Here is a 16,911-nt window from a genome sequence, read left to right as displayed (position 1 = left end):
AAAGAAGTTTCAAGACGGACAGGATGCACAAATGCAACACATCTGTATAACTTCAATGGCAAAGTGTGAGTGTAACTTCATGCAGATAAAAAATCTGTCTTTTATTGCACTATGACAGAACGCAACAGTCATTTCTAAACTTCAGCGTAGAATAAAAAATATAGTTGCGCGCACATAACTGGTACATCGTAGCATCTATTTGAGGTCTTTTTGAATTAATAACGAAGTTTTTCTTACGTGTACTTGATTACTTATAGAACACCCACATTCAGTCAGATTAATAATCATAAATGCAGGGTAGTCTAAGAGTTTCGCATTATCTAAATACCATCCCCTAAGAATGGATCCAACAGTTAAAGAGGCGTTGCAGATAAATAATGAGTACCACTGCCATCCACTTGAGTCAATGTCAAAGTACATGTTATGCTAAAGGAAACTAAAATTTTAGTTGAATAAAAAAATTTACAGGTGCACAATGGCACTACATTATGCCAATTTCCTGAACGTTTCATTAAAAATTATTCACTGCATAAATACACGCGTATTATTGAGCTAGGTCATTGGCAAAATAAATGAAAGTGTAATAATTATGATAATTTTAAAGAGACCCAAATTTATTCAGATCAAATTTAAAGTTGTATGTGAAAAATGACATTTTCATAACTATTCTTTTAAAGTTTAATAAAAATAAATTAATCCATGCGATTTAGAAAAAAACTTGCGGATAAAAGTGAGGTACTAAATGGACATGCCGATCATTGTATGATGTATTTGCTTGCTTTAACGGGTAGGATAAAAAAAATAAATAAAACAATACACAAAAATAAACAACACATTTTATTAGCCACTTAAAGTGTACAACAAGAACAGTACATGTAGACCATGATATATTTTCTAAAACAGTGTTTCCCCTGTCATCTGTTAACCTTGTCTTTTATTTAGTACATGTGGCAGTAATTTGATCCGAAACATTTGTGTCATCACTATATATAACTGGATCCATTTTCTTCATAACATGGAAGCTGTCATGGTCTTAAACCTGTAAAATTATCAATCAATTAAAAAGAACCACATTTCAATATCCGCGGTCTTTGTTTTATTTTAGCTACAGTGAAGTGAAATCCGATATGGAAAAAAGCAATCATGATTTTTTTTCTTCAAAATATCACTAGAATCCGTACTGTTTATTTTTCTCTGTGTTTTTGTTTTAATTCTTTTGTTGTTCTACTTGTTCTGCGTTTTCTGTCCGTTTATAATGTCTAAGGTGTTTGTCAAATGTTTTTCCCGTATTTGACATGTGGTATTGCACCTTTGTTAATATGCTTTCTGCTAATTGTAGCATTTAACAATCTTGTTTCAGGTTTTAAAAACGATAAAAAGGGAAAATAAGGGAACCAGATTCGAGTAGTTATAAAAAAAATACATTATTCAAAGATTAACGAGAACACAATGAAAAAAAGACACAAAGAAAAAAAAGTAAATGAACACGAACTCCACTATAAACTAAGATCATCGACTAGGTGCACTGGTAGGGTAAGGGTAGGGAAAAGAAAGATAACAAACAGAATATAATTTTATGCTATACCTATGATGGTCGGAGCTCAATGGGCACCCTCAAACTACATTGAAGCTGTACACATTATATTTGGGTTGCCTTTCTGACTGTCACTATTATAGTTTTCAAATTGTTTGCTGTGAATTAACAGTTTAAACATACTTTTTGTTCAAAAGTATATCATGGAAAATTACAACTATAAAAATAGCCATGAAAAGTACTATAAAATCTTTTATATATATATTTGTTTACGGTGCACCGTCATGTTGCTATGGACGAAATCTCATTCGGTGAGGAGAATGAATGAGACTGATCTGGGAAAGGTTAATTTCTACACAGCCAATAATTTCCAAATTATCATCAAATAGATGAATACAGATATTAACATCAATTCTAACCTTACAGGGGAACTGTCAGAAGAGTCGGCTCTAGGACAGTTCTAACCTCTCAGGGGAACTGTCAGAAGTGCCGACTCTAGGACAGTTCTAACCCCTCAGGGGAACTGTCAGAAGAGCCGGCTCTAGGACAGTTCTAACCTCTCAGGGGAACTGTCAGAACAGCCGACTCTAGGACAGTTTTAACCTCTCAGGGGAACTATCAGAAGAGGAAGCTCAAGGAAAGTTCTAACCTCTTAGGAGAACTGTCAGAACAGCCGACTCTAGGACAGTTCTAACCTCTCAGGGGAACTATCAGAAGAGGAGGCTCAAGGACAGTTCTAACCTCTCAGGGGAACTATCAGAAGAGGAAGCTCTAGGACAGTTCTAACCTCTCAGGGGAACTATCAGAAGAGGAAGCTCAAGGACAGTTCTAACCTCTCAGTGGAACTGTCAGAAGAGGAAGCTCAAGGACAGTTCTAACCTCTCAGTGGAACTGTCAGAACAGCCGACTCTAGGACAGTTCTAACCTCTCAGGGGAACTATCAGAAGAGGAGGCTCAAGGACAGTTCTAACCTCTCAGGGGAACTGTCAGAAGAGGAAGCTCTAGGACAGTTCTAACCTCTCAGGGGAACTGTCAGAAGAGGAAGCTTAAGGACAGTTCTAACCTCTCAGGGGAACTGTCAGAAGAGGAAGCTCAAGGACAGTTCTAACCTCTCAGGGGAACTGTCGTCAGAAGAGCCGGCTCTAGGACAGTTCTAACCTCTCAGGGGAACTGTCAGAAGAGTCAGCTCTAGGACAGTTCTTAACGTGTCATAGAACAGTTCTACGGCCAGCTCTTCTAATAGTTCTGCCACTAGAGCCAGTTCTTCTCACAGTTCTAGCAGTGCCGGCTCTACGAGAATAGTATGTATTCTCATTTATTCCATTTCTTTCCTTTTTTTTTTGCATTCCGTAGAAACAGAAATTCCATTACACACATGCCATATTTTACAATATTGCACGATTAACGTTTTGATGGTTAGAAGTTGTATTATAAGGCTATTTTAAAGGCAACCACTCAACAAACTGATAAACAGGCACATGTCTAAAAGTATAACCCAGTCTTTACTTTCTCATTGAAATCAATTATAAGATATAAGTTTTTGAAATCGGTCACTCCAATATCATAGTATACCGACTTGACAAAAACTTTTGTAATGTGACTTTAATCCTTGGAAGTAATCCGCGCAGATTCGCATTTTCTCGTGATTGTAAAGTCCGTCAGTATATCAATTTTATGTCGCGTTAGATTTTTCAAGATCTAAGAGTTCAAGATTTTATTTCTCTCAGACAGTACAGGACTGCAACCAAATTACGACCTGGCCTTAATATAAATTATATACATGCAGATACAATATGGAATAGTATATAAATATATGATTTTAAAGTGCAGATGGCACACTCTACATGTTGACGTACTCCTTAATAGAGTGGGAAAACGCTCTCGTACCCATGTGGGGTCTGGGAGTAGGCCAGAGGGTCAACAAAGCAGCCCAGCCGCTAGTAGGACATACCCTGACTGAGTTTTTTGGTCAGGTATCCCGAAGACTGGGCACCGCTACCTCCCACTACTAACTGTCATCTACTAACACAATCCCCATAAGGGGCGGTCGTGTGAGATCCGTAAGGATAGTCAAAACCGTAAAAAAAAAACACCAATCGTCGTAGTACACATGGCACACTGATACAATTTAAGACAAATAATATAAGACCATGTGACATCAATCAATGTAGGACAAAAGAAGCCCGGTCAACAATCGGATCGCACGGATATAGTTACAAATAGTTATATTTTGTTAATGGAATATTGGTTTGTTCCAATACTTTTTAAACCAAATTAACTTTGGATGATTTATAAAGTATGTAATTATCAGAAGAAAATCTTGATCTGTTTAAAAAAAAAATAGCCACATTGTTATATATTCTAACATGACAGAGTCGAAGTAAGTAATGTCATTTATTTTCACGTGGATTTTCTGTATAGTAGTGATGGTTATACTGAGACCAGAGTTGCCTTGCTCATTTTTTGCATACAGAAACATAATGAAACTCATTGCCGATATGTTTATCGTCACATAATCAGTGTATATGTTCTTGTCGCGGAATATTGTCCCAGAGACCAGTTTCAATTAGTAACTTTACATTACAGTCTCAGCTTAGCCAATTCAATCCGTTTTTAATTGAGTTAAATATTTTCCCAGACAAAATTCTGGTTTATACGAGGTACTATACTATTTTTCTATGGAGGAGTTAACGATACTACTGAACCAACCCTGTATAAACTGGTCACACAATATCTTTCATAAAAATCTTTCAGACTGTTAGTGAATACACCATGCAGAAGAAGAAAAAAACTATGACGATCGATATTACATGTACTTGTTTTTGTGGTGACACAGTAATGAGGAAACATCTTAGTTACTTACCACACAGTCCACATGTATTTGGACAATGTTGTTTGAAATCTGAAGAGCAGATGCCTGAGCTTTGACAGTTCACAAAACGATTGTCAATACAAGGCACTGTAATGTGAGAAAACGGATACATGTAGAATAAGTGGTCTCAAATTTGAGTTTGTTTTAGCTTTTAAGTTTAATTCATATCATATTTATATGAGTGTTGTTCAAATGCAAATATTGTGTAGCCTGTATGTTTCTCAAAAGGTGCATTTTATTATAAGATCATTCTACAAGAAATTAACTTGGTAATTTACTTAATATGATTCATGCGTTCAACAAAGCTGTATGAAGAGATCAAGATCTCCTCTTTCCGTTTTACCGTCATATTTTGTAACCTATACTCGTCGTCAACCGTTGATAAAATTTACAGAGAATGAGAACTATTATCAGGCAATGCACATGCCATTGCACACGTGTCTGTTATTTGTGATTTTGGGTTGAAAGAGTTTTGGCCTAAGAAGAAAAAAAATGGACTTTTGCATTGATTGTATAATTAGGTATAGTGAGTAGGGGTGTCCACTTGTATCAGCATGTCCTCTTACCCTCTTAAACTGTATGATGGATTTTTATGTCTCCTTCCAGGGAATAACTAACAAGGGATAGTTGAATTAAACCTTTCTGTTGTGTGATTTCCATTAGCACAATGTTATTTTTTCCATTGACTCATATAAGGTGCAATGGGATACCCCTTTTGTATACATGTATGCATCTTTTCCAGAAGGATTTAAATGCATTAAATTTATTCCTGCTATTCACGTATATTTTACATTTGACATTTACCAAATGAATAGTGCAATATACTAGTTTTTAACATTTGAGAATTGAATGTTTCGGTTTTGACACTTCAACAGCGTTTAAGAGTTGACCTTAGCACATTTTCAATGAGGCGCAGTATGATAATGATAAAACATTGCTATCCTTTTGTGAAGCAATCGCCTCTGTCATTCTATTATTTTCATATTGTGTAATTATTATGTTTTGATACTGTTTGATATTGTTATGGTTTATTGATTGAATATTTTGGTTATACATGTATTCTTTATATTTTTACTTTGTACTCATCATCGATACTTACCACATGCACCACACGTTACAGTACAGTTCTTCTTGAATGGTGACGCACATATATCTGGATCATTGCAGTTCAGAATCTTGTTGTCTTCACACGGTTTTTTCTGGAGACCGAAATACAAGATAAACCATGATCTGAAACAATTCAGCTAAGTTTCTAACAATCTTTCTGATATGTTGGCCCTCTATGGACAAACCAGTAAATTTGCCTGATGTCGTTACCGTCAATCCGCGATTTAAATAAAAACAACACTAAATGACGTTTCGATTACGACCTAAATCTTAATTTGGATTATAAGCAACTAGAATTTTTATTAATTTAATTTTTCAGATATTTTAGCGGCCTATTAAAATGAACTAATCAAATGTTTAAACCACTCATTCTATATTCAAGTCGTAGTCAAACGAGACATTAGCACTTGAAAGGTAACTCTACGTTTTTAAACATATTTTTTTTAATATTGAAGGTAATGAAAGGAGAGCCTCCAAGTGACAACTAACATGCAGACAATGTATAAACAGAAAAAAAACACACAGAAGGAAAAACAGCGTACAACTCATAATAACACTTCGTCAGTATCGGCCCATACACAAAGTTTAAGATCTACATGTTCACCACCTGATTGTGGTAAACTTTCGCTTTGCGTATCGAACATTAAGAAATGGGACATAGAGCATGGGACAGCTGGAAATTGGAAACTGGAACTATTTAGAGACATGTTTATAACCAGCATGTTTAATCGTTATGATCACTTACGGACCGTTGGTATATATGAAAATAATGAATGGGGTTATTGGTAATTTGGAACAGTGTAAAAAGGGGAGTGGGTCGGAAGTTTACGGCATTAAAAAAAAACTTAAAAATCAATAAATATAACAGAATAGAAAATTGATAGACGACGTTTAAGTTTTTTTTTTAATTTCGTATACATTTACCTATTCTGATTAATACTTTTAGATACTTACGTTTTTTTATCTTTAGGAATTATACAGCGCTCGTTTTACAAATATAAATGGATGAGATAGTTATACAATTTCCACTCATACATGTGAACTAGAAATCATTAAGCAGGTAAATAATTTTGTAATTTTAATGAACTCTTTAATTAGTTCGCTTGAAATTAATCCCAAATATTTTACTTACCACAAAGTCCACATGTAACAGGGCAGTTTTTCCTAAACACCAGACCACAGAAAGCCGGGTCGGTACAATTAACTAATTTGCTGTCTTGACATGGCTTGACTGTTAACTCTGTTGTAGATGTCACAATATCATTACTTTTTGAAACAGGGAGTTTCTATGATGTTGTCGACACAGAGTACCTTGTATCCCACTACTTTTTGTTCAATGTAATGTTAAAATCATACATTGTATATTAATTAGACTTAGCAGGATATTGTGTGTATTAAGTGTGAATTACTCAGAATAATAACTTGAAGTCCCCAGAGAATCAACTCTATTACGAACATATCAAAGAACTATTGCTTAAGTAATAGTAGTAGATGATAACATTTTTGAAAGAAAGTATTGCATGTGCCGCCCACAACCTGGGCCTTTAATGGACACCTTCTAAAGTGTGTTTTGATTTTAAAAAAATACAATTACACAGTATATATTTGAATCGGTAAAATGTATTAAAAAAGGCAAGATTTATTTTTTGTCTGCCTATCACTGAAATGTTTCACATTCCATAAGGGATATTCCGATCAAAATGCTATTTATTAAATTATTAAGCAAATTATTATTTACAAACAAAGGGAGCTAACACACAAATAAAAAAACAGACAAAAAATTTAATTTTAAAATATACCAGTATGCATATAACAGTGGACGCAGTAAAACAAAATATGTGGGGATGGTGGTGGGTAAGCAGTTTTCCACGCAAAAATAGTTAGACATGTTTATGCCGAACCTCATAAAATCAAATAAATGTTCCCGTTCAAGTTTGAAATGTTGTTCTGTAGTAGGAAACAAGAAGTTAAAAGAATTCAAGTAACGAAGTTTAATGTGGTTGGTTGGTTGGTTATTGGGGTTAACGTCCGAGCAGCAATATTTCAGCTATATTCAGACGATGAACATGAAATTGATGATAAAATGAACATGACATGATGATGAAATGAAAAAGGGATGGGACACAAGGACAATGGGGGTGACAAAATTTGATTGCCACTGGAAATAGGGGGAGGTGGGTAGGGTCGGGCAATTTAGCCTCCTGTGGCGGAGCCCTATGGTTCCTACTCCGGGAGAATACCACAGTAGGGTTATTTAACGTGCGAGGAACGTGGCATCCTTCCCAACACGGTGCACCACTATGGTTTGCGGTCAGGTTTTCCGTATTATAGCCTGACAAACCCCAGCATGTAACACGCCAGGGGTACCCCATTCCACCACCTGGGGCACACATCCCAGTTGCTCTGTGGGCAGAACGCCCTAGCCCCCGGCTAAGGTTCTGAGCACTATTTAGTCGCCTTCTACGACAAGCTTAGCGCTGCTGCAGGCCTATTCTTTTAACACCCGGACCTGCACGGGGCAAGTTTAATGTGTTTGTTTGTTGGGGTTTAACGTCCGAGCAGCAATATTTCAGCTATATTCAGACAATGAACATGAAATGGATGATAAAATGAACATGAAATGAAAAAAGAGGATGGGTCACAAGGATAATAGGGTCGACAAATTTTGATTGCCACTGGAAAAAGGGGGATGGGTAAGGTCGGGCAATTTAGCCTCCTGTGGCGGAGCGCAAAGGTTCCTACTCCTATCGAATACCACAGCAGGGTTCTTTAACGTGCGAGGAACGTGGCATTTTTCCCAACACGGTGCACCACTATGGTTTGCGGTCAGGTTTTCCGTATTATAGCCTGACAACCCCAGCATGTAACACGCCAGGGGTACCCCATTCCACCACCTGGGGCACACATCCCAGTTGCTCTGTGGGCAGAGCGCCTAGCCCCCGGCTAGGTTTCTGAGCACTATTTAGTCGCCTTTTACGACAAGCTTAGCGTTGCTGCAGGCCTATTCTTTAAACACCCGGACCTGCACGGGGCAAGTTTAATGTGAAAAGATGTGATATGGCTATATTTGGTATAATTTTTCAGAAGAAAAATTATTATACTTTCAAATTAAAATTGTTGTACAAACATGTTTTGGTCACATTTTGTAACACGTTGCGTTTTGTAAGAACACCTGTTTTTTTTCACACAAGTCATATGCAGGATATTATAAATCAATTTTGACTATTTAAATGTTAGCATGTTTTTGTTAATGAACTTTGTGTCATTCAAAGTAAGCCTTACAAGAAGTTGCAATTTTGAATTAAATATCGTCAAACAAACATTATTCTCGTAGTTTTATAGACGGTATTTATTTTGCTGAATTCAAGCCAATCTTCATCAGTTATGTTGAACTTGAGCATGTATAATATTTATCGCCAGCAGAGGGTTTAAATATATAGAATTGTTAACCAGGTACCTTCCAGATGGACTTTCAGTATTATGTAATAATAAATAATTTTAATCAAATTTTAAGTCTCGCAAAAGAGTAATTAAGGTAACCAATATTCTAAAGAAAATCAAAAGAATGCAGATGTATACACTGTAACGATCCATGAGTTCAAGAAATCTAATTGTAAGAAGACTAGCGCGGTACAAAAAGTATGCGTAGTTACATGTACGGCAAACTCTAGCATTACGTATGAGTTGTAGAATAAAAAAAAACTCCATACGCAGATGCTGAAGAAATATTGCTACTGTTACAGTACAGTTGAAAGGAAAGTTGACAATACGGAATGAAAATTCATCGCCTTTGTTGTATAGTTCGGTCAATAGTTTACCATTGATCTAATAGGTGTAGGTCAATATATGAACTTGACTTCACAGTGTCTGTAATATCCCTTATCTCAAGTTCTGTGGGGTAGATGCGATGCATTAAATACCCGAAACTAGGATTATTTTACGATTATACGTCATCTATATAGCGGAAACTGAGATCGAAACATTAGACAAGTCACTTCCCGTGGGCACATAGCCTCGAAACTTCAAAATTCAGATTCAACATATCATTTTCACCTTCACCCTGAAAAACAAATTTCATCCAAATGTGACGTTTTTTGAAATTTTGCAGGTAAATCAGTTTCCATGACAATTGCGATTTTTAAATTGGCTCGAAACCTCAAAATATAGATCGGCTGATCGTTGTAACCTTTAAAAACAAATTTCAACCAAATTGGAGCATTTGGAAATTTTGGAATGAAAATCGGTTGCCATGGCAACGAGCACCATGGCGTTTTTGCATAATTTTATTTAGCATGCCAAACTCTACCACTGTAAGGGAGTAAAAACAATAAGTCACCTGCACTTCGTGGTCGGTGACTTCATAAGTAAACAAAAGTGGTCAAGACACATGTACCTTATAAATGTGGAAGAAATATTGAAGAAATCCTAGATAAATTATATTTTATGTATTCTTAAAGAGACGATTTGGATTTCCACTTCATTTTTTTTAATTGAGGTTCATAAAAACCGAATGAAATCAGAATGATATGTTTAAACTAAGGATTAGTCTTCCAAAACTTTACAAACAGAAACGACTGAGTATATAGACGAGTTATAGAAGAAAGTCTGTGTATACCAGAACATTTAAAGAGGTGTCCATATGCTTAACAAAATGGAATCTCGTTTCACATGTATAAGAAGACAATCATATCAAAAGTTTACAAATTGAATTAATGTATAAATTCGATGAACAATGTTTCAGCTTTGACCCCAACATTCTATTAATATCTAACAAAACGAGAAATTAAAAAGTACTTTGAGTTCACTGTTTCCTTGAATTTAATGTACATGTGAACGCTGGTTTCAAATGACACATGTTGCCAACAAAACAAAGGTGCTTGTCGCTTCCCTCCATAGGAAGATAAATGCAGACAAGGAATCTTGTCAATTACAAAAATTCTGCCGCTTATAAATGTGTTAACCTTTTGTGTTACTCTCGAAACGTTTGGTATAGGTAAACGAACGCCTTACAAAGCAAACAAGAACATATACTCATGATTATGTTACCTATGTCAGCATGAAAACGTCATATTGTTGTCACACCTAATGCTTCATATAGAAGACATTTGGTTTTTTAATTTGAATCAAAAAGAATCATAATCTGAACACATAGAATCAAATAGAACGAAGATCAAGGTCGACTCTTTATTTCGGACTGCTTAAATTCGGAAAAGACTTTTGTATGTCTACCCAAAACTGCTGCATAAGGCACTATTTGCTAGTTCTAATCAGAAAAGACAATTGATTGACAACTGAATGACTTTTACATTGATTTCACAGGGAGACTAGACCACGTTCTGATACGCAAGTCCCTAAAAAGGCTGAAGGCTGAATGGAATTATATGCAACTATCACATACCTTTTTACCACGTGATGCACCTGTGCATCTCTTCTTCTGTTTCTCCATCTGAATGCCTTTAGGGGTTTTCTATATGGTTTTTAGGGAAGGGGAGCAAGGTATCATTAATCATTAATAGTCCTTGGCTCAAAGATTATCTATTTATTTTGTAAGTTTGTAAAAGATATTAGGTTAAATGTATATCTGAAAAACTTACCTCTTATGGTGGTATCTGGCATTACTCGCACGGTTGTTCCCACATTTTGTAAAGTGGAAACCAACGTCTTTCTGCTTGCCCTGGTGCTTGCTGATGTCACAATGTTCTTATGGGTTTGATTTGTTACAGTTTTTGTCGTTGTCGGTGTTTTAACGTTAGTTATTACAGGAGTTGGTCCAGGTGTTTTGGTTCTTGTAGATATAGTTTGTGTTGTAGGTTTTAAAACACTCAAGTTCCTTGCTAGAATTAACATATACAGTAAAACTCAATAGTTAAAAAAAAATAATATACAGAATAAAAGAAATTTACTTACTTTAGGTTGATTATTTATGTCAAATAATACTAACATATTTTACACATCAATACTGTCTATTGACTGTGTCAGTTGTATATCAACTTTCAAAAACTTAAACGATGCATAACTAACAGAAACAAACACAAACCATCACAAAGATACATATACAACATACTCAGAGATCAATAGATTAATACGCAACACTGACTCCGCCGAAACATTTGAGTATAAACTAGGTGTAGGTCAAGTTTTTTTTACACGATTTAAAAATTAATAAATAAACAAATAAATATTTATGATGAGGCGTGAATCACATCAAATTATAATAGAAGCAAGAGATGTCATGTTATGATGACTTTCATCTTAAGGAAACATTCTTCGGCTACAATGCTTTTCAAGCACAACACGGTTAAAGACTGCAATACCTCTTCAAATTCTCGACAATGAATTAGACCCAACAAAGAAACAGATTTAGTCCTTTTTTACTGTTAGGTGGAAAATTAATGGAGCGAAATTTATGCAAGTCAAATATTCTAAATTAGGTTATGCCAAACATCGTTAGCATTGAAAAGCATTCTTATGCTTACGGAATTCACAGGCGTATGAATAATGGTATCCAATATTTGCAATTGGAGGATGACAGGGATAGTCGTGCCATTGTCCACCGTCGTCCCGTCTCAACAGAGCACAATCATCCGATGACCCACTGGTAAATAGAAATCCACCGTTGTAGTTATTACTTTGCCCACTTGCAAAATGCCCGTATGCAATTTTTGTACCTATTAAAAAAGCAATGAACACAGAATTATTTTCGAGAATTTGCAACGTAAACACATTGATCTATAAGGTACTTTTTGTATATAAATCCAGTGTTGTGATTATTACCTTGTCCACTTGCAAAATGCCCGTATGCAATTTTGGAACCTGAAAAGCGCTTTTATGTTGTATATTAGTTTTAATAAGTGTCATATTTAGAATGTGCATTGTATTCCACAGTCAATGAAAACAAAACAATAAACACCTGCAGTACTTAAATTAATATGTTTAACACTCACTGTTTTCTTGTTACGCCAATTCAAAAATGGTGGCTACAATTATAACGAAAGTACAATCACACTTATTGGTCAGCATTAAGAGAAGGTGTCAGGAATTAAATAATTAAAAATCAAGCACATTGTCAAAAACGATAAATGATTGAATCACAGATTAAGTTAGAATATATTTGAAAAATAATATAATACAAATTATAATACCAAATACAATCCGCTATTAATTCGCTCCAATGTATATATTTGTTCTAAATGGTCAACAGTTTATTAATCTATCAACAATAATTTTGATATCTCAAATTCAAAAATGTACAAAAGCAGACTGATCTCAAAAACTGCAAAAAAGGTGGTTCAGAAAAAAGTCGTAAAAATCTCCTGGTAAAGTAATCTTAGGAATTAGGATCGAGAAAAAAAAAGAGTTTTCTTACCGTCAACCCATTCCCAGTAACCCTCACGATGCTTGTCCGTCAGTCCGATGCAGATCTCATTCTTATCCCATTTCATTTAATCTTTATTTAGTTTTGAAACTCAGCGTCCTCTAGAAACTTTTCGCATTTTTTACAATAATCACTCGTTTGAAATCCTTTGTTTCAGCTTAGTTGTTTTGTTTCGAATTGATCGGATGTTTATGAAAAGGAATTGATGTACGAATTATAATTCGAAGACAAACAAATTTCTAGACGTATTTTAGTAACGCTTACAGAAAATGAGCCCGTCTCCGTATATTAAAAAAACCAAACATATTTAGAAAACATTATTATTTTACCGTCCACCCATTCCCAGTGACCTTCATGATGCTTGTCCGTCAGTCCGATCCATATCTGATTCTTATCCCATTTCATTTCATTCAACACCCGCAAGAAGAAATTCTGTTTCGTTGCATCCTTCAACATCACCAGATCACCTCCCGTATTTCTGCAGAGTTTGCGAGAGTCGTCCCATGATAGTTCGTTCCGAACAAACTGTATACATGTATCAGTGTACGCCCTGACGTATTGTAGGGTTTTTAGATTGTCTGGACATCCTGATAAGTCTAAGTTTGAAAAAAATCATAGAAGTAAGTCCTAGAATATGTTAGAATCAAGCAAAATTGAAACATAATGAATCATGCTCTGACAAAACATACGAATTTGACAGTTAGGGTACATAGAATATGATCTATTTAAGACAAATTTACAGTTCGTTTGTCTTAGAATTGTCAGAGGGTGAAGAAAACGAGTTAAAAGTATCATTGGAATATTAGGAGGAAAATTAAGTATCTCCCTTTGATGATGAAATTGCAATTAATTTCATGCAGTGTAGTTATACTTAGAATTACTGAAACTTAAAACGAAAAGAAATTAATTCCATTTTGGCATTTCAGATATCATTTTGATTCAGTTTTCGTGGGACGTCTTGTTTGTTTTTCAAACACGATTCACCCAATACCTAATTTTAACAGAAAATAACATTCACATTGCAATAAAACGATGATTGTTTTATACTTCTTTTTCGTGGATAAAATTTGCATGATTTAAAAACAAAGTAAACTTATCATTGATATATATTCATCATGTATGTGTTAAAAAACGCGGTGAATGCAAGATTTATATGTTTTATGAGCAACTCGCTTACCCTATCGGTGCTCCTAGTCCGTTCTCCTAGCTGTTATTAAAATGTCTGTGTTCATTTTCGGTATTTTTGTTGATGTCGTTCTGTGTCTGTGTTTTTGTGTCTATATTCTATATTTGGCCGTTATTCCTGGATAATGATCTTCTTGATTACTGCTCAATGCAGTTTCCCTTGATATCCCTTTCCACGATTTTGCATTGCATTTTCATTCTAGCCATCTACCCAGCGTTAATCTTGTTCCAATATCCATTTAATATCGAAGCATTTTATTTATTTAAACACAACACATTTGATCCGAGTTTTGAAACCAAAATAAGATAAATACGCATATGAAAAAAATCATTCATATTTATTCATGATCAAAGTCTATACTTATCAAATATATCAAAATAACGATAATCACCATTTTGGGCTCGAGACGACAAAATAAATACAAAAACAAGATATAAACTGAAAACATAGACCATAATTGTACAACCTTCACGCATACGCGTAATGCATAGCGGAACACATGATCATGTTATATTACATTAACGAAAAAAGAATTTTATTTGCTCAAGATTTGTAGGCAAATGTGATATTGACATGCAGCTCACTTGTTCATTTAATGATGTGTTTGATTACGTAATGTTGATTAACTACAAAGATATTTTCCCCGTGTCAAAGAAAAACTTTGGTTTGCAAGATTCTGGAAACTTTTCCCATTTGTCGACAAGCTCAAGAATGAGCAACCACTTGTACTTGTTTGTTACTAGACCTGCGCCTACATCTCCAACACCTGACTCTATGCCCCACTGTTCCATTCTTTTACCCAATCTTCCATTTTTATTCTCTACTGTCCCATTCCAATACCCTATTTTCCAATCCCATATCCAATTGTACCATTCTCATACCCTACTTTCCAATTCACAATGCCCCACTCTCTCACCCCATACCTTACAGTACAGTCTGTACCCACCTAGACCAGTTCCATACCCTACTGTCTCTGTCCTAATCTCCACTGTCTCATTCTCATTCCCCACTATCCTACTCTATACTATACTATAATGCCCCAATCATATACCCCATTGTACCTCTTCCATATTCCACTGTACCATTACCATACACCGCTGTCTTTTCCTATACTCTACTGTCCCTATCCCAAACCCTACTGTCCCACTCCAATAACCCACTCTCCAATCTCATGTCCCACTCTAACACTTCCATATCTCACTGTCCCATTCCCTATAAAACAAATCGTTACATTGTACTTTTTTTTATATTCATCACTTAATTTTGATTTTTTTAAATTAAATTAAACATGCTTTTGAGATTATTACTTATAAACAGATTATTCCCTTGCCTTTTTCCGTTCCAAATCCCTATTTCCCGATACGAATTCAACCATTTCAAATCCCATACTATTTTATTATAGAAAGGGAAGATGACCTCATATGCGTTTAATATGCCATTATGAGGAATGCCTGTCAAATGCAGAACAAATTTAACCATTTATGTATGCTATCTGTAATTAAAAGATGTACTAGCGCCTTAATGAATTTCAAAAGGTAGTTAACATCTGAATGTATATGTTTAAAGTGATAGCATATACAATTTAGCATCAAATAGATCGACCCAGAAGCCACACTATAAGAATTATTAAAATTAGAGTAGAAATCGGGAATGTATTAAGTACCAATCCGCATGAAATTCAGACACTACCAATGGTAAAGTGATTCATGGTCTAGAAAAACCCACCAAACAAACGATGCTTTTTTAGTCTACATATGCTATACTTTCACAAAGCAACAACCTTTTTCTGCATTCAGATTTGCACTTTTTAGAAAATCATACATTAATCTCCCACTAAAAGTAACCAAATGAAGCCAAATAAAGAACGATAACTCTTGCAAAGTGCAAATTTCATGTACAATCTATATAATAGTTATCTCAAACGCGCAACAACCAAATGAAAAACTAAGACTGGTTACATGATCAGTTACTGTGTCTGAACAAGAAATAAAACTGAATTTGGTGGGTTTTTGACATGCATGAATCACTTCCTGTCTGATTTTAGAAAGACTGCTACTTAAAGAAGCAACAATCCAAACATACTACAAAAAAAGAAGGTCAGTCAAGGGTAGTATATTTGTTTTGGCCTTACTTGTACGCTGAGAAATTATTTATGTCCGTAGACCGTCCTCGATTGGACACGAAAACAATTATTCCCTTTCGGTGAAATTGCCATCACACTACATATGAGAACAAAACCAAAATCACTTGATATTAACTAAGCAAGTTATATCTCACTCTGGACAGGCGTACGGGAGAAAACATGTCTTACGTCTAATGTTAAATCGGGGAAAAAATAACAAACCTAAAATATACTGGACTACACGCATCTACTGACTTGCCACTCTGCACCTTTGATGGGAAGACTGTGCCTCACCTCCTTAACCTAAATCGGAACACTTCCATACGTAAGGTATCATACATACACTGTTTGCAGTTTAAGGTGGTATATGTATACATGATAATTTCACTAAGGAAAAATATTACCCGATGCAAAATTCTTTACCACCATGAAATTTGACCAGAGGGTGACTTAATTGACTTTATGCATGACTATGTACAGCATTTTTAAATCAGTGGCCCACAGAGAAGGAATCCATCACAATATCTAGTTCAGTATTAGCAAAATTTTCAGCGGGAAAATTGGATTAGTTTACTTGACAAATACCCAAAGCAGCTTTCTTTCCCCTATTAACGTTCATGATGAGGACATTTGCAAACGCACAGAAGCATCAAATTGCATTATAGGGTGAGATGTTGCATTTTTCATCTTCTGAAAAATAGGTAATTGAAATAAA

At 35.2% G+C, this 16,911-nt stretch overlaps 1 protein-coding gene across 4 annotated transcripts; it reads right to left on the bottom strand.

The window, feature by feature from the left end:
• Window positions 1-824: 824 nt before the first annotated feature.
• LOC148601614 (snaclec agglucetin subunit alpha-1-like) lies at window positions 825-14,617 on the bottom strand. Of its 4 annotated transcripts, XR_015917363.1 has the most exons (7): window positions 14,466-14,617; window positions 13,218-13,484; window positions 11,990-12,181; window positions 11,108-11,347; window positions 5,506-5,636; window positions 4,398-4,493; window positions 825-1,039 (listed from the first exon to the last, which is right to left on the bottom strand). XR_015917363.1 is itself a non-coding variant. In XM_088556723.1 (5 exons), the coding sequence occupies exons 1-5, from the start codon at window positions 14,548-14,550 to the stop codon at window positions 1,026-1,028; spliced, it is 798 nt and encodes a 265-aa protein (XP_088412849.1). In that variant the 5' UTR covers window positions 14,551-14,617; the 3' UTR covers window positions 825-1,025. The 4 variants fall into 4 exon arrangements, 3 of the variants coding, with proteins under 3 accessions (XP_088412849.1, XP_088412848.1, XP_088412850.1); XM_088556723.1 differs by lacking the exons at window positions 4,398-4,493; window positions 5,506-5,636; XM_088556722.1 differs by lacking the exons at window positions 825-1,039; window positions 4,398-4,493; window positions 5,506-5,636 and adding an exon at window positions 6,623-6,753.
• Between the last annotated feature and the right edge of the window lie 2,294 nt (window positions 14,618-16,911).

This window comes from Perna viridis, chromosome 12, assembly GCF_037379345.1.
Source record: "Perna viridis isolate PV_CMFRI_1.1 ecotype Kerala chromosome 12, ASM3737934v1, whole genome shotgun sequence".
NCBI lineage: Eukaryota > Metazoa > Mollusca > Bivalvia > Mytilida > Mytilidae > Perna > Perna viridis.
This window is presented reverse-complemented; position numbering and strand designations above follow the sequence as displayed.